This window comes from Lolium perenne, chromosome 7, assembly GCF_019359855.2.
Source record: "Lolium perenne isolate Kyuss_39 chromosome 7, Kyuss_2.0, whole genome shotgun sequence".
Lineage (NCBI taxonomy): Eukaryota > Viridiplantae > Streptophyta > Magnoliopsida > Poales > Poaceae > Lolium > Lolium perenne.
Window position 1 is genome coordinate 109,994,527 of NC_067250.2, and position 25,139 is coordinate 110,019,665.

A 25,139-nucleotide genomic window follows, 5' to 3' on the forward strand; every position below is an offset into this window, starting at 1 on the left:
CGCCGTCGGTCGCCTCCGCCCCGAGGTGAAGGGCGGACAGATGGAGCCCCATGACGGGGACTTGTCCTGGATGATAGTCTGCACCATCCGGGGCTCCCACGTCAAGCAGCTCCCAGAGTTTGAGATCCAGCTGTTCGAGCGCACTTGGGAGGACGGTTTGGTCCGTGCGCTCCAGGCAGCCCTTGCCCGCCTCACATACCACCACCGTGCGGAGCTCGAGGCGAAGAACCTCCCTTACGCTCACTTTGGGCGGCGTGACGAGGAGGGCCTTCCCACCATCGTACCATATGTTTGCCCCCTCGGTCGCCACGCTGCCCAGATGGAGTTCATCCTCGGCAAGACTTAGAACAGCCTCGATATCAGCAGGATGGAACAAGAAATGCTGAAGAATGAGCTGGACGAGACCAAGAAATACCTTGAGGAGATGAGGCGGAGGGCTCGCCGCCAGCGGAAGCTCAAGCTCCGGGCAAGAGAGGCCAAGTACATGCTTAAGGTGAAGGTGGCGCACCTTAAGATGGCACTCCGCGAGGCTGAGACTAAGATAGAGGAGCTGGAGGATGATGGCGAGGATCTCCGTAAGGAGAATGCTGCCCTCCTTAGTGACGATGATGACTACATGGACGAGGAAGGGTATGATTGGAACAACCCGAGCGAGGAAGATGAGGATGATCTGGACTTCATCAATGATGAGCCGGAAGAGCCAGCACCCCCTACCCCTCGCGAGTCGTCCGAGGAGGAGGAGAACCCTGAGGAGCGACCGTTCGAGGAGCCGCCAACCAAGGATGACACCATCATCCTTGACGACGACTAGTTTGAGCACCCACACCATCGCTAGTTATGTTATGATGTCCCTTATGTAATCGCTTAGAACGATGTTGGTCCTATGGAGACCTTGATGTGGTGAACTATGATCTTTTGGTGATATCTATGTTATGATGATGGTTGCTTTTGCCTTTATGTTTTCTTTATCTTTCGAGTTTTTCAACAAGTTTCTTTTTATGAATCATGTCACCCCTCCCCCTTAGAAAGAAACTCGCCTATCAAAGTTGTTCCCTTTTGTCTCATGTCTTCATCTCATCAGATGGTTGACACTCGCCACGGAGCGCACCAGAACGACCCTCCACCCCCACCTGAACCCAATATGGCTCAAATCCTTCGCATCCTTATGGAAGACCGTCAGGCCGCTCGTGCTGAAAGCCAAGCAAACATCGCGGCTCTGCAGAATATTGCGCAGCTTGCCGCAGGAAACAACAACAACGGAGGTGATGGTGAAGAAGGCCCAAGATCCAAACTAAGGGACTTCCAGAACACTAACCCGCCAGTGTTCACCAAGTGCACCGCCCCTCTTGATGCGGACGATTGGCTCCGTACTATCGAGAACAATTTGGAAGTCGCGGCTGTGGGTGAGAATGAGAAGGTGGTTCTTGCAACTCACTTTCTCGCCGGACCCGCAAGAGCTTGGTGGGAGAATATTAAGGCAATGCAAGCTGCAGACCATGTGATCACTTGGGAGGAGTTTACTGCAAAGTTCCGCAAAGCCCACATCCCTTCAGGTTTAATCAAGATCAAGAGAGATGATTTCTTCAACCTTAAGCAGAACAATGGTAGTGTGATCGATTACCTGGACAAGTTCAACACCTTGGCTAGATATGCACCTCAGGACACTGATACTGATGAGAAGAAGAGGGACCGTTTCCTTAATGGTCTTCATGAAGAGATTCAGAGTATTCTCGTGGCCGTTCCTTACCCTGATCTGGAATCTCTGGTGGATGCCGCCATTATGGTGGAATCAAAGCGCAAGGCAGCCTATGAGACTCGCAAGCGCAAGATGCAGTAGCAGCAGAGTGGACCCAGCAATGCTAGGTTCCGCGGCCAGCCTCCACCAAGGACGGCGCCTCAACCTCAGCGAGCACCAGCCCCCGCTTATCGCCCCTCCAACAACAACACCAACCGCCAGACTATGCAGCCTCGTGCCGGAGGAGGAAACTTCAACAACAACCCCCGCAACAACCCAAACACTCGCACTCAAGGAGAAGGATGTTTCGCTTGTGGACAGCCTGGACACTTCTCTCGTGAATGCCCCACCAAGATGAACTCTGCTCAACGCCCCAATGCACCAAGACCGAATCAAGGCCAAGCTCGTGCTGCAACCGGGAGGAAGCCCCCACCAAAGAAGCAGGCTAATACTGCTAGAGGACACCTGAACCATGTCAATGCAGAAGAAGCTGAAGAATCTCCTGATATTGTGCTGGGTACGTTCCTAGTCCACTCCACCCCCGCAAGAGTTCTTTTTGATTCTGGTGCATCACATTCCTTTGTTACCGAACACTTTGTCACGAAAAGTAAAATGACACCCACCCTTATGGATAGACTCATACTAGTTCAAATACCGGGATCCACCGCTAAAACTCGCTTATCTTCTAAACAAGTTCCGGTAGAGATCTTAGGTGTCCCCTTCCAAGCTGACCTCATTGTCCTAGGAGCCCAAGGGTTGGAGGTAATTCTGGGGATGGATTGGATGACTAAATACCAAGGCCACATTGACTGTGCCCATAACTCTATCACCTTAACCAATAGTGAAGGGATCCAAATAAAGTACACCGCCACTATACCTTCATCTAAAGCCTTTTCCAAACAGAGTGTCTCTGGAAGCCCCATCGACCTTGTCCCAATCGTTTTTGAATATCCGGGTGTTTTCCCAGAAGAGTTGCCCGGTATGCCCCCGGATAGGGATATCAAGTTCATCATCGAACTTATCCCTGGAACAGCACCCATAGCACAGAGGCCCTATCGCATGAACCCCCTAGAGCTGATTGAACTAAAGAAACAACTGGACGATATGTTGAGTAAAGGTCTAATCCGACCTAGTGCCTCGCCATGGGGATCTCCCGTGATTTTTGTGGACAAGCGAGACGGTACCATTCGCCTGTGCGTGGATTACCGAAAACTCAATGAGGTGACCATCAAAAATAAATATCCCCTTCCCAAGATCGAAGATTTGTTTGATCAAATGAACGGAGCCCGAGTTTTCTCCAAGATTGACCTCCGCACGGGTTACCATCAGCTCAAAGTACGAGAGTCGGATATTCCCAAAACAGCCTTCACCACCCGTTACGGATTGTTTGAGTACACTGTGATGTCCTTTGGCTTAACCAATGCTCCAGCCTACTTCATGAACCTCATGAACAAAGTCTTCATGGATTACCTCGACAAGTTTGTCGTAGTGTTTATCGATGACATCCTAGTCTACTCCAAGAGTGAAGAAGAACATGAAGAGCATCTACGACTCGTTTTGGGAACCTTGAGAAAACATCAACTCTATGCTAAATTTAGCAAATGTCAGTTTTGGCTCAAGGAAGTTGGATTTCTTGGCCATGTTACGTCATTGGAGGAGTCTCCGTCGACCCCTCTCTCATCAAGTCTATCATGGATCGGAAGCCGCCAACTAACCCAACCGAGGTGAGATCCTTCCTCGGATTGGCAGGCTACTACCGTAAGTTTGTCGAAGGGTTCTCAAGTATCGCCAAGCCCATGACCATGTTGCTCAAGAAAGGCAACAAATTTGAGTGGACAGAACAATGTGAAGCCAGTTTTCAAGAGCTCAAGAAGCGTCTTGTGTCTGCCCCTATCCTCACCATGCCTGATGTCACCAAGGACTTTGTAATTTACTACGACGCTTCCAAGCTTGGACTTGGTAGTGTTCTGATGCAAGAAGGGAAGGTTATTGCCTACCTCTCCCGACAGCTGCGGCCACATGAAATGAACTACCCAACCCATGATCTGGAGTTAGCTGCCGTAGTTCATGCACTCAAGACTTGGCGTCATTATCTCATAGGAAATTGGTGTGACATTTACACCGATCACAAGAGTCTCAAGTATATATTCACCCAGAGAGAACTAAACATGCGACAGAGGAGATGGATAGAGCTGATAAAGGACTATGATCTTAGTATTCACTATCACCCCGGGAAGGCGAATGTAGTCGCCGACGCCCTTAGTCGCAAACCATGTTCGCTGAATGCCCGTCTCAAAGTCGAACAACCCATGCTATACCAAGAATTTGAAGAGTTCGGCCTGGAACTCGTTAGCCATGGTTTTCTAGCCGCAATGGAAGTTAAGCCGACCCTCCGGGATCAAATCAAGGAAGCTCAGAAAGGTCATGAGAGTATTGAAGGTATCAAACGCCGTATGGACAAAGAGGAAGTGGCTGGATTTTCCGTGGATGGAGAAGGAATCTTGTGGTACAATGGACGTCTTTGTGTACCAACTATCCCTGAATTGAAGCACCTGATTATGGAGGAAGCTCATAACACTCCTTACTCCATTCACCCTGGTGGATCAAAGATGTACCAGGACCTCAAGGAGATTTTCTGGTGGCATGGGATGAAGCGTGACATTGCCTTCTTCATCGCTAGGTGTGATGTATGTCAGCGAGTCAAGGCAGAACACCAACGCCCGGCAGGTTTGCTTCAGCCACTAAAGGTCCCTGTATGGAAGTGGGAAGAAGTAGGTATGGACTTCATCACTGGGCTCCCACGATCCAGCCGTGGGCATGATTCCATTTTTGTCATAGTGGATCGACTGACCAAAGTCGCTCATTTCCTTCCCGTAAAGACTACATTCAATGGACATCGCTTGGCAGATCTTTATATCTCACGGATCGTCAGTCTCCATGGAGTTCCCAAGAGAATTGTATCTGATCGCGGCACACAATTCACCTCTAGGTTTTGGAACAAATTACATGAAGCCTTGGGGAACAAACTCTCTTTCAGCACCGCTTACCACCCACAAACCGGAGGACAAACTGAGCGAGTGAACCAGATTTTGGAAGACATGCTCCGCGCATGTGCTCTAGCCTATGGGGCAAAATGGGAAGACTGTCTCCCCTTTGCGGAGTTCTCTTACAATAACAGCTACCAGGCCAGCCTCCAGATGGCGCCGTTTGAAGCACTCTATGGGCGCAAATGTCGCACCCCTCTCAATTGGTCCGAGACTGGGGAAAGTCAAGTGTTCGGACCTGATATACTTCGAGAAGCTGAAGAACAAGTTCAACTTATCCGAGATCGCTTGAAGGCTGCCCAATCTCGCCAGAAGAGCTACACTGACCCCAAGCGCCGAGGAGTAACTTTCAGCAGCGGAGACTTTGCGTACCTTCGCGTCACCCCTCTCAAAGGAATGCAACGTTTCCATGTCAAGGGCAAGTTAGCACCAAGGTACATTGGTCCCTTCAAGGTCCTTGGTCGCCGCGGAGAAGTCTCATATCAACTGGAGCTACCTGCAGAACTATCAGAGTTTCATGATGTCTTCCATGTCTCCCAACTCCGGAAATGCCTTCAAGTACCTGACAAGCTCGAAGTATTCAAGAACATCGACCACCGCTCTATCAACCTAAACCAGGATTTAACCTACCGCGAGAAACCACTTCGAATCCTGGAAGAGGCCGTGAGGGTCACTCGCAGGAGAAAGATCAAGTTTTTCAAGGTCCAATGGAGTAACCATTCTGAGGAGGAAGCCACCTGGGAACGGGAGGATTATCTTAGGAGCGAGTTCCCATATCTCTTCAGCTCTTAAATCCGGAATCTCGGGACGAGATTCTTTTAAGGGGGAAGGTCTGTCACAACCCACTTTTCATACCCTGCATATTTTCTAGTTTTAAAATTGTGGACCAACAAAAACTTTTCACACATTGCTACCTAGTGTTGCATAACATATAGTTTTGCTTCAAATTTGTTGGAACTATGTGTACTTGGGTCACTACTCACACTAAAACCCTTAGTATCAAGTTTTTGTACCAAGTTTAAAACAAAAAGGAAAGTTCTTTCTTGGCATCACTAGTGAAGCAACTCATAGGACTTTCCTTCCTCACCTCAATTTTTTTGGAGCACAAAAATGCACATGAATGACCTTGCCACTCTTTCCTTTTCACTCACCATACCCCTCTCTTTTCTTTCTCACTTTTGTTTTCTCTCTTATGGCCGTGGCCACATGACCCCTCTATTTTGCACCCCTCTCTTTCTCTCTCTTTTTGCAAACCCTAGAGGGACACTACCCCCTCTCATACCCCTCTCTCTTTTCTCTCTTGTGCATGGCCGGGGCTTGGTGCCCTTGCACCACCACTCAAGCCCACATCAACCTGGCCGCACCCCACCTCTCTTGGACTCCCTGGACCTCTCTCTTTCTCTCCATCCCTCTGGCCCATCGCCTAGCAGCCCAGCTAGCCCGCCCTAACCCTACCCTGTGGAGGAAGCGCGCCAGAGAGAAAATTCTCCCGCGCGGGGTGACGCACGCGCGCGCCTCGTCTGCCTCCCGACGCATCGATCGCCTCCCTCACCTCCTCGACTCCCTCGCTGCTGACGCCATCCCGCTCACGTCACCATGACCCCACCAGGGTGACGCCATCCCGCGCGCGCTGGTTGGCCGTGGCCGCCGCCCGTCGCCCGATCGTTGCCCTCCTCCGCCTATAAAAGGGGCCTCCCACACCCCACCTCTCCCTCACACCCTCGCCACTCCTCTCCACCCCCCCTCCAGACGCTCCCTGAGAGTGCCCAAGGCACTGCTCAGGGCTGCAGCTTGGCGAAGCCCTGCTCCCGTGGTCGCCGTCCGGAGAAGAAGGTCGTCGCGCCTTCCTCGTCGACGCCAACCCCTGCCCTTCCACGTTTTCTTCTCCAACTGGCCGTCCTAGAGCTGACGCGCGCCCTCTTCCCCTTGTCAGGCCTGCCGGAGAACGCCGGCGCGACGCCCTGCCCGTGAAGCTCCGCGGGAGCGCCGTCGGAAGGAGCCAAGGAGGAGGAGCAGGACACCACCAGGCTTGACCCCGCCCGTTCTGCAACGCCCACGACCGCCCAGGACCTCGCCTACGTGAACCACCCCTCGCCGGTGAGTCCCCGGCCGCCCCTGCCCTTTTTCTTCACGATCCGCCGCCCTCCCATGCCCCTGCGTGGCGAGACAGAAACGATGGCCCTGGGCCATCGGATCTTGATCGCCCGGCTGCATGGGCCATGCACTCAGCGTGGCCATGCATGGCCTTGGCCCACCCCGGGCCCTCCCCTTTTTCTTTTATTTTCTCCCTTTTTCTTTCCCCTGCCTGCGTGGCAATTCTTCTGGGCCGGCCCATCTCTCTCCGAAATCGGCCCAGCAGATTCCCGCCCAAACTCCCCTTCGAATTTCGTTTTAAACAATTTCTGTTTTTAATAACACCTGTGCACCAAATTGCTTATATCTCGAGTTTTATAAATCCAAATGGAATGAAACCAGTGACGTTAGAAAGATAAGTTTGATACCTTTCACATGCCACCGGTCCCATATTTTTAGGATTTTTCTGCAATTTATGGTAGATTAAACTATTTGCTGGTATTCTGCACACTTTATTGTAGATATAAAATCATAGATTTAATATTTTCGACTAATTCCAATTGTGTTAATCTTGTTTTAACATTGTCCATCTAAGAAAAATAATATTGGTCCCTGTTAGTACAGATTCTGGTTCGTTTATGAAAATGGTATTGTCACATGAAATGTTGCCCATTAAACACTTGTGTCTATTTAATTTCCACCCAACCCCTTTTCTTAAACATTTGGCCAATTCATGTTTTCACTTTAATACAACATGTGCCCCTGCATACCACATTCTTTTAAAAACTTGACTCTTGAGATATGTGATTGATTGTATGTTGCTCTTTTATTTTTGCGAACGTTAGATACGAACGTGGGAGAAGCCGAAGGGGAAGATTTTGGAGAAGGTGTTGAAGAAGACCAGGGACTAGCCAGCCAAGACAAGCCATTTATTTTGACTCCTTGTTATCTATGTTCTTGATTGAGATCTTTTTATCCTTGGCCTCATGATTCTTTGTGTTCCTTGGGTTTGGATAATTTGTTCTTTTTTACATACTTGCCACCAAGTGTGTAATGTCCCCTCTTGGTATTTTGCGTACTTACTCTAAGTATGTGAATCACATTCACCGCCATTTGACACCCCTAACTCTAGTAAAAACATGGGTTAACATCGTTAAAATTGCTCCACCCTTTGATTATCTCCATTCATGCTCAATGAGAGTATAAATGTCTTTGACACCCTTCTTGATATAATGGCAACCATTGTGCTATTATACATATTAGTTCACACATAAATTTTAGGTTGGGAAAACCCTCAAGGTTTTACCTTGTTGTAAAAGTTTTTGTTAAAACCTTGGGTATAATGTTATGCCCAAGTGAGAATTTATGAAAGGAAAGGATTTGGTTAGAATGATGGGGATGAGAAAGTGGTTGGGGTTTATGAAAACTTTGGCGCCTAAGTACTCACCCATGACAATTAACTAGCGCAACCACATTACTCCAAAATGGGCACAGGGCTTAGCTCGACGTTTGTTCTCTTTAGCATGAGGCACCGCATAACTATACAAGGGTACGATTACCCCCGAGTCCGGATTGTCGAGTTTGGGGACAATAGTATAACGGGAGGCCTTCGGGGCTGACCCGTCCGGAAGACACTATGGGTCTCCTGGCTTGGCGGTGGAGCCACGCTCAAAAGGAGGTGAGCTGCCACGGTGCCGGGGAGGTACATACTCCATAGGGTAGGACCTCTTGCTAATTAGAATGGGCGAAAGGCTTCGACTGGTTATCCGATACCCACATACTTTCGTATGATGGCCCGGGGATGATCCCGGCGGATTTATCAGATCTTGTGGGGAAAGTGCGCAAACTCTGCAGAGTCAAATCTATTCGAATAGCCGTGTCCGCGGTCATGGACGGTTGGAATGGCTGTTGCTTAGCCTGATGTGTTTTGTTTATAAAAGTGTTTGACAAAAGAGAGAAATTGAATTTTTGTTGGAGTACTTAGAGTACTGGAAAAATGGTTGGTGACCACGATGAGGTGGTCGGAAAGGAAATGAAAATTGGGTCTACCCTTCCTAAGTGTTTATGTTGTGAAGGATCTTCCTAAATTAAATCATGTAGAAATGTCTTAGATAAATTCTCTTATCTCCTTCGCCCATGAAGTTGAGATGCTAACTCCACCAAGAACACTTCTTCTCTTCTACATGTCATATTCTTAAATAAAATTGGGCATTCCCTCTTGATCTCCTAGTTAGTCCTCGGTACTTTGTTTCCTTGATTTATATTATCTTCTAAATGGTTTGCGAGTACAATTCAAAATGTACTCACGGCTTTGTCCCTGGCTATTTACTTGGCCAGACTATGAGGAGGATTTTGAAGATGATGGAGGTTATCAGGACGACTATGCGACTTAGGACGTTTCCCGGTCAGCTGCCTGTAGGGTTTAAGGCATGACTTGGGCCCGATGAAGTTGTTTGTATCCGCTGCTTTTGGATGTTTGAAATTCAGCCCGATGTGGCAATTTGTGTAAGACTTGGTCATGAGACCGTTTGTAAGAATATTTATTATTTCGGTACTATGTAATGGATGTTGTAACTCTGTTTATCAGTTCGGTTATGTGCTCATGTTACACTGATCATGGGATCATGAGTGAATGCATAACGGGTATTTCGGACAGTTGGTCCGGGGTGCCACATTCGTCTGGAGTTCTTTTCCTGAAAACACAACCAGCACAACTATAAAAATATGCCCTAGACTCAATGGTTAGTCCACTATAAAATATATCAAGTAAATCATGCTTTTCCAATTCATGTCTAGGTCGAGCCCTGATAAGAGAGCAAAATCTTGCCCATGCTTCAGGCAATTTCTCTCCATCTTCCTGGTCAAAGCTATAAATTTTCTGTAAAGCAGCATGTTGAGCACTAGCAGGAAAGTATTTCCGAAAGAAAACATCAAGTAAATCACCTGGACTTTTAATAGAACCAGGAGGCAAATTATTATACCAAGTTTTAGCATCATCCTTTAATGAGAAAGGAAAAAATTTAGCAACAAAATAAGTACGCATCTTAACATCATCAGAAAACAAGCTACTCATAGAAGAGAGTTCATTCATGTGTTCTACAACACTTTCTTTTTTCAGTACCACAAAAGGGTGTTTTTTTCAACAATTGTTATATGAGATAGATCAAGAGAAAAATCATAATCTTTATCCTTAATGCATATAGGAGATGTGGCAAATTTAGGATCAGGAGATAGCTTATGTCTAACAGTATATTGTGCGAGAAACTTTTTAATTTTTCTTGCATCAGCAGTAGCATTGCATCTATTAATAAAATCATTATTAAGCTCCACATAATCCTCATCAGGATCATCGCTAGAATAATCAAGTTCAGGTGAATTAACAGGTGTAGCAGCATTAGGAGTTTCAGTGTTTTCAATTTGTCTAGACCTAGCAATTGTAGCATCTAGAAAAGATCCCAATGAACCACTATCATCAAGCACAGCAGAAACATTATCAATATTATGAGAATTTTCAGATTCAGCAGAAGTACCAGCAAGTGAAGCTTGCGGCGGTGAAACAAGTTGACTTATCACAGATGGTGAATCAAGAGTACCAGAGGTACTCAGAGTTGTACCTTTTCTTGTAGTGGATGGTAATATGGCGACTTTAGGATCGCGAGGTTTACCCATGATGGAGAATTTGCAGCGAACAATATAAATCCAAGTGAACTTCCAAATAAAGCTATGCTCCCCGGCAACGGCGCCAGAAAACAGTCTTGATAACCCACAAGTATAGGGGATCGCAATAGTCTTCGCGGGTAGTAAAACCCAATTTATTGATTCGACACAAGGGGAGACAAAGAATACTTGAAAGCCTTAACAGCGGAGTTGTCAATTCAGCTGCACCTGGAAACAGACTTGCTCGCAAGAGTTTATCAGTAGTAACAGTTTTATAGCAGTAGCATTAGTGAAATAACAACAGCAGAGTAACACAGACAGCGGTAGTGATTATAGTAAACAGCAGGATTAAAATACTGTAGGCACAGGGACGGATAACGGGCGTTGCATGGATGAGAGAAACTCATGTAACAATCAAAGCAGGGTATTTGCAGATAATAATAAAATGGTGTCCAAGTACAAAGCAATCAATAGGCATGTGTTCCATATATAGTCGTACGTGCTCGCAATGAGAAACTTGCACAACATCTTTTGTCCTACCAGCCGGTGGCAGCCGGGCCTCAAGGGAATCTACTGGATATTAAGGTACTCCTTTTAATAGAGTACCGGAGCAAAGCATTAACACTCCGTCAACACATGTGATCCTCACATCACTACCATCCCCTCCGGTTGTCCCGATTTCTGTCACTTCGGGGCCTTTGGTTCCGGACAGCGACATGTGTATACAACTTGCAGGTAAGATCATAAAACGATGAATATCATGATGAAACAATAACATGTTCAGATCTGAGATCATGGCACTCGGGCCCTAGTGACAAGCATTAAGCATAACAAGTTGCAACAATATCATCAAAGTACCAATTACGGACACTAGGCACTATGCCCTAACAATCTTATACTATTACATGACCAATCTCATCCAATCCCTACCATCCCCTTCAACCTACAGCGGGGGAATTACTCACACATGGATGGGGGAAACATTGCTAGTCGATGGAGAGGCGTCGGTGGTGATGATGGCGATGATCTCCTCCAATTCCCCGTCCCGGCGGAGTGCCAGAACAGAGACTTCTAGCCTCCGAGACGGAGTTTCACGATGTGGCGGCGTTCTGGAGGGTTTCCGGCGACTTCGACTTCGTGGTCGCGATTTTTAGATCGAACCCCTTAAATAGTCCATAGGAGGGCGTCGGAGGCCAGCCGAGGGGGCCACACGCTAGGGCGGCGCCCCCCCTGGGCCGCGCCGGCCTGGTGTGTGGGGCCCTCGGGCCTCCACCTGGCTTGCTGATACGTCTCCGACGTATCGATAATTTCTTATGTTCCATGCCACATTATTGATGATATCTACATGTTTTATGCACACTTTATGTCATATTCGTGCATTTTCTGGAACTAACCTATTAACAAGATGCCGAAGTGCCAGTTCCTGTTTTCTGCTATTTTTGGTTTCAGAAATCCTAGTAACGAAATATTCTCGGAATCAGACGAAATCAACGCCCAGGTTCCTATTTTGCCCGGAAGCATCCAGAACACCCGAGAACCTCCAGAGAGGGGGCACAGGCCCACCAAACCCTAGGCCGGCGCGGCCTAGGGGGGGCCCGCGCCCCCCTATAGTGTCGCCACCCCTTCGACCTCCTGACGCCGCCTCTTCGCCTATATAAAGCCCCTGGACCTAAAACCTCGATACGGAAAAGCCACAGTACGAGAAACCTTCCAGAGCCGCCGCCATCGCGAAGCCAAGATCTGGGGGACAGGAGTCTCTGTTCCGGCACGCCGCCGGGACGGGGAAGTGCCCCCGGAAGGCTCCTCCATCGACACCACCGCCATCTTCATCAACGCTGCTATCTCCCATGAGGAGGGAGTAGTTTTCCATCGAGGCTCGGGGCTGTACCGGTAGCTATGTGGTTCATCTCTCTCCTATGTACTTCAATACAATAATCTCATGAGCTGCCTTACATGATTGAGATTCATATGATGATGCTTGTAATCTAGATGTCGTTATGCTAGTCAAGTGAATTTTACTTATGTGATCTCCGGAGACTCCTTGTCCCACGTGTGTAAAGGTGACAGTGTGTGCACCGTGTGAGTCTCTTAGGCTATATTTCACAGAATACTTATTCACTGTTATGAATGGCATAGTGAAGTGCTTATTTATATCTCTTTATGATTGCAATGTGTTTTGTATCACAATTTATCTATGTGCTACTCTAGTGATGTTATTAAAGTAGTTTTATTCCTCCTGCACGGTGTAATGGTGACAGTGTGTGCATCCGTGTTAGTACTTGGCGTAAGCTATGATTATGATCTCTTGCAGATTATGAAGTTAACTATTGTTATGATGGTATTGATGTGATCTATTCCTCCTACATAGTGTGAAGGTGACAGTGTGCATGCTATGTTAGTACTTGGTTTAGTCGTGTTGATTTTTCATGCACTCTAAGGTTATTTAAATATGAACATTGAATTGTGGAGCTTGTTAACTCCGGCATTGAGGGTTCGTGTAATCCTACGCAATGGTGTTCATCATCCAACAAAAGAGTGTAGAGTATGCATTTATCTATTCTGTTATGTGATCAATGTTGAGAGTGTCCACTAGTGAAAGTATGATCCCTAGGCCTTGTTCCTAAATACTGCTATCGCTGCTTGTTTACTGTTTTACTGCGTTACTACTGCTTGTTTACTGTCCTGGGCAAAGCACTTTTCTGGTGCCGTTGCTACTACTTATTCATACCACCTGTATTTCACTATCTCTTCGCCGAACTAGTGCACCTATTAGGTGTGTTGGGGACACAAGAGACTTCTTGCTTTGTGGTTGCAGGGTTGCATGAGAGGGATATCTTTGACCTCTTCCTCCCTGAGTTCGATAAACCTTGGGTGATCCACTTAAGGGAAAACTTGCTGCTGTTCTACAAACCTCTGCTCTTGGAGGCCCAACACTGTCTACAGGAAAAGGAGGGGGGCGTAGACATCAAGCTATTTTCTGGCGCCGTTGCCGGGGAACGAAAAGCTACAATACAGGGATTTCCTCCCTCGTCAACCACGCGCCAGTTGTAGGCAGTCAAGCTATTTTCTGGCGCCGTTGCCGGGGAGGAAAGGTAAAAGGTACTCACACTCCGGATCTCGGCTACTAAGCTATTTTCCGGCGCCGTTGTAAGTACTCGAAGCTATTTCCTTTAGATCCTGCAATTGCATCTTTTTGTTTCTTGTTTACACTAGTTAGGCATAATGGAAAACAACAAAAATATGAGAGATCTTTATGAACTTTATCTTGAATTAGGACATGATGTGTTTGAAGAGAGAATTAAAAAACCCATGGAACTTTATATGCATACTAATGGGAATGTTATTAATATGAATGCTTTGAACACTATTGTTGCTAATGCTATGGAAAATTCTAAGCTTGGGGAAGCTGGTTTTGATGAGCTTGATCTTTTTAGTCCCCCAAGAATTGAGGAGAAAATTTACTTTGATGATACTTTGCCTCCTATTTATGATGATTATAATGATAGTAGTCTTTTGTTACCACCTGTTATGGAGGATGAATTTGATTATGATTACAATATGCCTCCTATATTTGATGATGAGAATAATAATGATAGCTACTTTGTTGAATTTGCTCCCACTAGTACTAATAAAATTGATTATGCTTATGTGGAGAGTAATAATTTTATGCATGAGACTCATGATAAGAATGCTTTATGTGATGGTTATATTGTTGAGTTTTCTCATGACACTACTGAAAGTTATTATGAGAGAGGAAAATATGGTGGTAGAAATTTTCATGTTACTAAAACACCTCTCTATATGCTTAAAATCTTGAAGTTGAGCTTGTCTAATTTTCTATGCTTGTTGCATTATGCTTCTTGAATTTGTGTATTTACAAGATTCCTTTGCATAGGAAGCATGTTAGGCTTAAATGTGTTTTGCATTTGCCTCTTGATGCTCTCTTTTGCTTCAAATACTATTTCTTGCGAGTGCATCATTAAAACTGCTGAGCCCATCTTAATGGCTATAAAGAAAGAACTTCTTGGGAGATAACCCATGTGTTATTTTGCTACAGTACTTTGTTTTATATTTGTGTCTTGGAAGTTGTTTACTACTGTAGCAACCTCTCCTTATCTTAGTTTAGTGTTTTGTTGTGCCAAGTAAAGTCGTTGATAGTAAAGTTCATACTAGATTTGGATTACTGCGCAGAAACAGATTTCTTTGCTGTCACGAATCTGGGCAAAATTCTCTGTAGGTAACTCAGAAAATTATGCCAATTTACGTGAGTGATCCTCAGATATGTACGCAACTTTCATTCAATTTAAGCATTTTCATTTGAGCAAGTCTGGTGCCTCAATAAAATTCATCATTATGAACTGTTTTGTTTTGACAGATTCTGCCTTTTATTTCGCATTGCCTGTTTTGATATGTTCGATGGGTATTTCGATTCCATTGACTTTCAGTAGCTTTGTGCAATGTCCAGAAGTGTTAAGAATGATTATGTCACCTCTGAACATGTATATTTTGATTGTGCACTAACTCTCTAATGAGTTGTTTTGAGTTTGGTGTGGAGGAAGTTTTCAAGGGTCAAGAGAGGAGGATGATACAATGCGATCAAGAAGAGTGAAAAGCCTAAGCTTGGGGATGCCCCGGTGGTTCACCCCTGCATATTTCAAGAAGACTCAAGCGTCTAAGCTTGGGGATGCCCAAGGCATCCCCTTCTTCATCGACAACATTATCAGGTTCCTCCCCTGAAACTATATTTTTATTCCATCACATCTTATGTGCTTTGCTTGGAGCGTCGGTTTGTTTTTGTTTTTGTTTTGTTTGAATAAAATGGATCCTAGCATTCGTTGTGTGGGAGAGAGACACGCTCCGCTGTTGCATATGGACAAGTATGTCCTTAGGCACTACTCATAATATTCATGGCGAAGTTTCTTCTTCGTTAAATTGTTATATGGTTGGAATTGGAAAATGCTACATGTAGTAATTGCTATAATGTCTTGGGTAATGTGATACTTGGCAATTGTTGTGCTCATGTTTAAGCTCTTGCATCATATACTTTGCACCTATTAATGAAGAAATACATAGAGCATGCTAAAATTTGGTTTGCATATTTGGTCTCTCTAAAGTCTAGATAATATCTAGTATTGAGTTTTGAACAACAAGGAAGACGGTGTAGATTCTTATAATGTTTACAATATGTCTTTTATGTGAGTTTTGCTGCACCGCTTCATCCTTGTGTTTGTTTCAAATAACCTTGCTAAGCCAAAACCTTGTATCGAGAGGGAACACTTCTCATGCATCCAAAATACTTGAGCCAACCACTATGCCATTTGTGTCCACCATACCTACCTACTACATGGTATTTCTCCGCCATTCCAAAGTAAATTGCTTGAAGTGCTACCTTTAAATTTCTATCCTCTACCTTTGCAATATATAGCTCATGGGACAAATAGCTTAAAAACTATTGTGGTATTGAATATGTACTTATGCATTTTATTTCTTATAAGTTGCTTGTTGTGCGATAACCCTGTTCCTGGGGACGCCATCAATTACCCTTTGTTGAATATCATGTGAGTTGCTATGCATGTCCGTCTTGTCTGAAGTAAGGGAGATTTACCACCTTTAATGGTTAGAGCGTGCATTTTGTTAGAGAAGAACATTGGGCCGCTAACTAAAGCCATGAATCATGGTGGAAGTTTCAGTTTTGGACATACATCCTCAATCTCATATGAGAACATTAATTGTTGCTACATGCTTATGCATAAAAGAGGAGTCCATCATCTGTTGTCTATGTTGTCCCGGTATGGATGTCTAAGTTGAGATTAATCAATAGCGAGAAACCCAATGCGAGCTTTCTCCTTAGACCTTTGTACAGGCGGCATAGAGGTACCCCTTTGTGACACTTGGTTAAAACATGTGCATTGCGATGATCCCGGTAGTCCAAGCTAATTAGGACAAGGTGCGGGCACTATTAGTATACTATGCATGAGGCTTGCAACTTGTAAGAAATAATTTACATGATACATATGCTTTATTACTACCGTTGACAAAATTGTTTCTTGTTTTCAAAATCAAAGCTCTAGCACAAATATAGCAATCGATGCTTTCCTCTTTGAAGGACCATTCTTTTATTGTTGAGTCAGTTCACCTATTTCTCTCCATCTCAAGAAGCAAACACTTGTGTGAACTGTGCATTGATTCCTACATACTTGCATATTGCACTTATTATATTACTCTATATTGACAACTATCCATGAGATATACATGTTACAAGTTGAAAGCAACCGCTGAAACTTAATCTTCCATTGTGTTGCTTCAATGCCTTTACTATGAATTTATTGCTTTATGAGTTAACTCTTATGCAAGACTTATTGATGCTTGTCTTGAAGTACTATTCATGAAAAGTCTTTGCTTTATGATTCATTTGTTTACTCATGTCATTACCATTGTCTTGGATTGCTGCATTCATTACATGTGTTTACAATAGTATGATCAAGTTTATGATGGCATGTCACTCCAGAAATTATCTTTGTTTATCGTTTACCTGCTCGGGACGAGCAAAAACTAAGCTTGGGGATGCTGATACGTCTCCGACGTATCGATAATTTCTTATGTTCCATGCCACATTATTGATGATATCTACATGTTTTATGCACACTTTATGTCATATTCGTGCATTTTCTGGAACTAACCTATTAACAAGATGCCGAAGTGCCAGTTCCTGCTTTCTGCTGTTTTTGGTTTCAGAAATCCTAGTAACGAAATATTCTCGGAATCGGACGAAATCAACGCCCAGGTTCCTATTTTGCCCGGAAGCATCCAGAACACCCGAGAACCACCAGAGAGGGGGCACAGGCCCACCAAACCCTAGGCCGGCGTGGCCTAGGGGGGGCCCGCGCCCCCCTATATTGTCGCCACCCCTTCGACCTCCTGACGCCGCCTCTTCGCCTATATAAAGCCCCTGGACCTAAAACCTCGATACGGAAAAGCCACGGTACGAGAAACCTTCCAGAGCCGCCGCCATCGCGAAGCCAAGATCTGGGGGACAGGAGTCTCTGTTCCGGCACGCCGCCGGGACGGGGAAGTGCCCCCGGAAGGCTCCTCCATCGACACCACCGCCATCTTCATCAACGCTGCTGTCTCCCATGAGGAGGGAGTAGTTCTCCATCGAGGCTCGGGGCTGTACCGGTAGTTATGTGGTTCATCTCTCTCCTATGTACTTCAATACAATAATCTCATGAGCTGCCTTACATGATTGAGATTCATATGATGATGCTTGTAATCTAGATGTCGTTATGCTAGTCAAGTGAATTTTACTTATGTGATCTCCGTAGACTCCTTGCCCCACGTGTGTAAAGGTGACAGTGTGTGCACCGTGTGGGTCTCTTAGGCTATATTTCACAGAATACTTATTCACTGTTATGAATGGCATAGTGAAGTGCTTATTTATATCTCTTTATGATTGCAATGTGTTTTGTATCACAATTTATCTATGTGCTACTCTAGTGATGTTATTAAAGTAGTTTTATTCCTCCTGCACGGTGTAATGGTGACAGTGTGTGCATCCGTGTTAGTACTTGGCGTAGGCTATGATTATGATCTCTTGCAGATTATGAAGTTAACTATTGTTATGATGGTATTGATGTGATCTATTCCTCCTACATAGTGTGAAGGTGACAGTGTGCATGCTATGTTAGTACTTGGTTTAGTCGTGTTGATCTTTCATGCACTCTAAGGTTATTTAAATACGAACATTGAATTGTGGAGCTTGTTAACTCCGGCATTGAGGGTTCGTGTAATCCTACGCAATGGTGTTCATCATCCAACAAAAGAGTGTAGAGTATGCATTTATCTATTCTGTTATGTGATCAATGTTGAGAGTGTCCACTAGTGAAAGTATGATCCCTAGGCCTTGTTCCTAAATACTGCTATCGCTGCTTGTTTACTATTTTACTGCGTTACTACTGCTGCGTTACTACTGCTTGTTTACTGTCCTAGGCAAAGCACTTTTCTGGTGCCGTTGCTACTACTTATTCATACCACCTGTATTTCACTATCTCTTCGCCGAACTAGTGCACCTATTAGGTGTGTTGGGGACACAAGAGACTTCTTGCTTTGTGGTTGCAGGGTTGCATGAGAGGGATATCTTTGACCTCTTCCTCCCTGAGTTCGATAAACCTTGGGTGATCCACTTAAGGGAAAACTTGCTGCTGTTCTACAAACCTCTGCTCTTGGAGGCCCAACACTGTCTACAGGAAAAGGAGGGGGGTGTAGACATCACTTGCCCTTCTGGCTCCGTGAGTCTTCTGGTAAAATAGGCCCATTGATATAAATTCCGAGGATTTTCCCGAAAGTTGAATTTCTGCACAAAAACAAGACACTAGAGCAATTCTGCTGAAAACAGCGTTAGTCCGCCTTAGTTGTATCCAAAATACACAAATTAGAGGCAAAACAATAGCAAAAGTGTTCGGGAAAGTAGATACGTTTTGGACGTATCACATACCCAGTACAACATCTGGTGCTTCCTGGGCTTCTTCGGCGTTCATGTGGTATAGACGGCCGTTGCGGTTATTGGGGTTGTTGGGGGCGAACTTCTTGCCGGTGGAGACACGGTGTTGCTGCTGAGCAGGTGCAGCGGTGTTGCCTGCGAGCTTGGCGAGCCGCTTGGGACACTCATTGGAGTAGTGCCCCACTACACCACGCTCATAACAAGTGATGGTGGCCTTGTCCTTGGTCGCAACGGGGATGGCGTTGCTTCCGGTTCTGGGAGCGGTGTTGGTGTTGTTGTTGTTGTTGTTGGGGGCTCTGGGCGGAGCGCGGTTGTAGTAGTAGTTGTTGTTGTAGTTGTTGTTGTTGTAGCCTCCTGGCTTGGAGTTTCCTCCACTCCGGTTCTGATAACCAGGGCGTGAGTTTTGCATCGGGGGTTTGTTGTTGTTCCTTCTCGGAGTGAAACCTCCGCTTGAGCTAGGGCGATACTTCTGGGCATTGCTAGACCCACTCTGGTTCATCATGCGGTGCTTGCGGTTCTCATTGGCTTGGTTCAGCTTGCCCTCCATCTGGATGGCGGAGTCGACAAGGGCTTCAAGGTCGGCGAAGGGGATGTTGACGAGGACAGTCTGCATCTCATCATGCAGTCCGTTCAGGAACCTCTCCTTCCTCTTCTCGGTGGTGTCGGTCTCGTCGGGGGCGTACCTTGACAGTGTAAGGAACTTGTCGCGGTATTCTACCACCGTCATGCGACCTTGCTTCAGTTCACGGAACTCATCCCTCATCTTTTTGATAAGACCCGGGGGTACATGGTACTTGCTGAACTTGAGCTTGAAATCCTCCCAAGTCATGAACTGACCTCCGTTCATGGCACGGGTGCTTGTCCACCAAGCGCGGGCTGGTCCGGCAAGATAGTGGGTTGCAAACAAAACCTTCTCATTTGCTTCTACTCCGGCTACTTCCAAGTTGTTCTCCATAGTTTGGAGCCAGTCGTCGGCGTCGAGGGGTTCCTCCGTCTTGCTAAACACCGGAGGGTTGGTGTTCTGAAAGTTCTTGAGCTTGGATCCGGGGTGGTCATGATTTCCAGGACCCTGATTGGCAATGTTCTGCAAGGCTGCGATGTTGGCTTGGCGTTCAGCTCTTTCTGTCTCCCTGTCGGCGAGCAGGGTTTGCAGCAGTTGCATCATCGCATCAATGGTGCGATTGGGAGGGGCCATCTGAAGATAGAGAAGATCATGAGATAAGAGGGAAAAATTCTATGGTTTATTTTGAGTAAGTTTGAAAACATTTGAAACTTGTAATCTTTTCATGACAAACATAACATTCTTTCATTCATTCAACACACATTACAAACTAACACACTCATACTACCATGGTTTTAAGAACCATTCTCATGCTACGATACAAAGGATGGGATACAACTCACACCTACATAAGTGAAACTAGTGCAACTACTCCTCATCATCGACGTCAATCGGGACGTAGTCGTCAGGTCCTGCCTCCAGGAACTCGTAGTCCTCCTCCTCGATGAACTCGTCCTCCTCAAAGTCGTCATCGTCGCTCAGGAAGGCTCCTCCTCCCTGAAGGTCGATACCTCTATCGTCATCCTCCGGCTCTCTAATCTGATCCTCCTGGGCCTTGACAGTGGCCTCAAGAGACGCGATCTTGGCGCGAAGGCGCACAATCGTAGCGTCCTTCTTGGAACGCTGCTGGCGAAGGCTCTTGCGGTCATTGTTGAGTAGCTTGATCGCCTCACCCTGCTCGACGATGTGAGCATGGGTCTGGTTCGCGTAAGCGCGAGTGGCGTCGAGGTCCTTCTGAGTCTGGTAGAGCATGAAGTCCAGGTGCTCAGCATGGTGCCTCAACTGCGGGTGCGGGTGCAGCTCCATGGGCACTCCCATGGCATCACGCCTCACGAGATGCACGAAGCGCGAAGCGAGAATGCGCACCACGTTCTGTCCACAAAGGCGCGCAAGTGCCTCCTGAAGGCCACGTGCGAGTCCGTCGAGCCAGTTGCTCTCGCGGAAGGAGAAGAGGATCCTCTCCGAGGTGGGAGGCTCCATCTTGCCCCTCAAGGCAGCGGTGATGATCCACTGCAACTCTCCTCCAGGAGTGTCGTCCACCTGAATCCCGTGGAACTCAGGGTGCGGTCGCTCGAGGAAGTCCGAAAGGGCGTTGAGGTCGTGCTCGAAGATCAAGCTCCCTCCGTTCCCAAGCTGGTAAAACTTGGTGTTGATGGGTTCATTCGGCTCCATCTGAAACAGAATTGGATGAGTAAGTTAGAGAGTGCAAAGTGTGGCAAAATTTTAAGTAGATTCAAATAAGATAGAACATGATTCATCAAATTTTGGAAAAAGTCTCAAAGACAAGAGTGTAAGTAAATTTTCACAAATATTCTCTTCATTTGATTTCAAAGTTAAGTTTTTCAGAACGCCCATTCTAACTAAGGTCTTCTAAGGTCAAACAATGGCTCTGATACCAACTTGTCAACACCCGGATTTTTAAGTCCGGATGCCTATTATGTCATACATCGCAATCCCAGGAATATTGTTGTTGCGAGGCATAATAGTTAAGTATCACAGTCATCATTCATTACGAACCATAATGTCTTACAAATGGGAATCACATGATCCATATTACACGAATAGTTGATCTATCGATCAACGAACAAACACAAGTTCATAGCGGAAGCGTAAGATACAAGGACTCTCTAGTCCACAGGCCAACGCTTGACGTCGGAAGACTCCTAGTTGTCGTAGGTGTCCTGCTGGTCATCTCCTTGTTCATCTTCATACTCTGGCCATTTGAATAGCCAGGGACAAAGCCGTGAGTACTTCAAGTACTCGCAAACTAATACTAAGATAAGTGCTAGACATTTCTAGTATGGTTTGCTAAGCTCTAGTTTATTTGCATAAAGCCAATTTTAGTTCACAAGTATTTGAGTAAAAGCTTATTCATGTGCCAACTAACTCAAGTGGGAACATTAGTGTCATTCCCACCATTCAAGTGGTGATTTCAATTCAATTCACCACTTCACCAATCAATTCACCCATTTCATCTCAACATCATTTTCAAGAATTTGACATTGGAAACTGTATGGCCTTTCCAACCGTTCGTAACCGTGGACGCGGCTATTCGAATAGATTGACACTCTGCAGAGGTTGCACACTTGTGCCACAACATTTGATTTCATCCGTCGGGATTACCTCGAATCATCGTAACACAGTACGCGGATCATCAACCATAACCTTTCACTTACAAATCCTAGTATGAGCACCTCTCCCCATGAGCTTGGCCTCCCAGTGAAGACCAACTGTCAACCTGGGAACTGCACAGGGCTTGGCCGTACAATTCACCTCAATTCACATCATTCCTCAACAACGGAGGCAGCCTCGGCATAACCCCTATGACGTGTGTTCAGAGGGAACTCATACTAAGATACATAAACTTCCAGTTAAGCCCTACCCATAATCAGGTATTGTGGGGGTACTCAATATTGGAAAGGTATCGCATTCAAACCAATATCATGTTTATCAAAAATCACCATCTTCTCTTGTTCATATTCACCTTAAAAAAATCATTCAATGGAATACTTCATCATTCCAAGGTTTCAAAATTCAATTCAAGTCACACTGTTCCCATCTAGAGTAGTCAAGTTTTAATTCATTAGCACTAGCTCTAATCATGAGGGGTGCTATCTTGCTTTGCTTGATTGAGACTAACTTTACTACTCTAGTAAACTTCTTTTACTTTGACCAAAGTTAACTATAAAAGTAACTCTTGAGAAAAACAAGTAAAAACTTGTAAGGTATAAACTTGGGATAGGCTTATGTAAGAAAAGGTAAGATTCATGGTGCCTTGCCCCAAAGGGCTTTGCACTTTGCAAGAATATTAGCTTGCCTTGGTAGTTCTCAAAGTTCTCCTCCTCCTCCTCTTGGTAGCAACCTTCCTCTTCCGGGTATTCTCCGGTGCTAGCGTCTAAATTTAAATACGAGTGTAATCACTCAACTAATTCAATGGCTATTCCATACATCACATATATTCACACAAACTATTCTAAGCACACAATTAATCTAATTATGGTGCATTGGTTGTGTTGCTTGAGGAGAATCAATTTCCTTTTTGTTAATATGTAAATGATAGTTTCCATAGGGTTCTTGAGAATTAATTTCCTCTCATTGAAATCTTCTTAAGATTTTATTTCTCAAACAATCATGCATGAATTTAGGTTGACCTAAGTCAACTATTCATTATCATCATTTGAGAAAATGATTTAAATGAGGTAGACCACCTCATACCATTTAATAATGCTACAAATGATTTAAATCTCCAAGTAATTCATATAAGAGAGTTTGGCCAGGGGTCCAAACATCACATGAATTCATTTGGGACAAGATTTAAAGAAGTAAAATACTTCATATGATTTGCATAATAGTTTTGGACAATATCACTTAGATAAACTAGCCATATTGTCCATTAATTAAACTAGGGCATGATCATGCAAAGTGACCACACCATTTTCTTGCATAAACAATTAGTATAAGTCAAATGTGAGCTATTGGAGTTGGAATTTACTTAATATCTATTTTGGTTGATTTTTAATAATTATTTGAATAGCAAAAAGTCCCTGCCTTCTTCTTTTTATCAGATTAATTCTACAACAGATCTTGAGGTGGGACCAGTGGCATATTGTAGATCTTTTTCATAGCTTTCCGACAATATCAAATTTGTTAAATTTGGCCAAGCCAAACTGATTCTATGGATTTTCAAAGTTGGGTGCAGTATTGAATTTAACTGGATTTGAAATAAATTGGATTTGAATAAATGGGCTGGCGGGAAACCAACGTGGGCCGAAACCAATTCAAATGCAGAAAATCGGCCCAGTAACGCATCTAGTGCGCTTGGGCTTGCTGACAGGGTGGGTCCCGCACGTCAGCGACTTATAAACACCGAATCGGTATGTTTTAAGGTGAGGCATTGGATTAGAATCGAATCGGACGGCACAGGGCCATCGTCTTCTCCGGCGAGATGCCGAGGGTCTGGCGGCGAGCCTAGGGGGTCGGAGGGCTCACCGAGGCTCCAGCAAGGTTTGTCAGTGTGCTCGAGGTAGATGTGGACGACGGCGAAGCAGCTGGTAGCAGTGGCGGAGCTCGAGGTGGCCTGGATCGACGGCGATTGCTCCATGGCTTCTGCAGCTCCGATCTTGCGATTGGCCTTGCTCCGGCGACGATCGAGGTGGCTAAGGGGTTGAGGAGAGGCAGTGGAGGATGGGGAACGAGATGGTGTGCTCCATTGCTTCCAGGGAACGCTCTATTTATAGAGGCAAGCAGGTGGTGCGGGGCAGTGTGGTGGTCGACATGGGCACGGCGATTCCGGCGAGGTGTTGGGCTAGGCAACGGTGCGGCTGCGTTCTCCTCGTCCAGGCGAAGCTGTAGGTAGCAACGGCACGGTCGGGCGGCGTCAGTGGGCGACGCATTGCTTCCGTGTCGTCGAGCGGCGTCTACGGGATTTTCTTCTCCGTCTCCGGCGGCGGCGGTCCAGGGTCTGGTCGTGAGCGTGTCTGCTGGCGTCGTGGTAGCACGGCGAGGCTCGATGCATTGCAAGCGGGGCCAGAGTGAGTGCAAGGCGATGGGGTGGCGCGTGTCCAGTGCGCGTCCACGCGCGACGCGAGCGGCATCTAGTGGTGATCTTGGCGCGCGATCTCCGGCGATGGTCGGCGTCGAGCTGGACCGTGGCTTGGCTAGGATGGTGTAGGAGTGTGTGGTGGCGACGTTTGGCAAGGTGGCCAGGGCAGAGGAAGAAGGGGGAGAGGGGAGGCTTGTCGGGGTGGCGACATGGCCGGCATGGCCATGTCCTAGCTTTGCCCTCCTCTCTCCTAGGGTTACTATGTGTCATTAAGAGTGAGAGGGAACCAGGGGACCATTTAGAATAGGTTTGGGGTAGATTAGAGGTGAGTAGATCACTATTTGAAATAGTGTCAAATAGTTCCATATTTGGAATTTGTTATTTTTGTCCAAATTTGAGTGAATTCAAATGGTTGACCAATTTGAATTGTGTGTGTTTGGTTGAGTTGTATTTGACCAGAGATGATGAGAGGTGGTGGTGGACTTGTTAAATTCAAAGAATTGCAAATTTGGCTAAGTGTGAGATTGTTC

At 45.8% G+C, this 25,139-nt stretch overlaps 1 protein-coding gene across 1 annotated transcript; it reads left to right on the plus strand.

Moving 5' to 3' along the window:
• The first annotated feature begins 1,141 nt into the window (after positions 1-1,141).
• Positions 1,142-1,837, plus strand: LOC139833669 (uncharacterized). Its single transcript, XM_071824007.1, has one exon. It carries the CDS (start codon positions 1,142-1,144, stop codon positions 1,835-1,837), a length of 696 nt encoding a protein of 231 aa, XP_071680108.1.
• Positions 1,838-25,139: the final 23,302 nt, after the last annotated feature.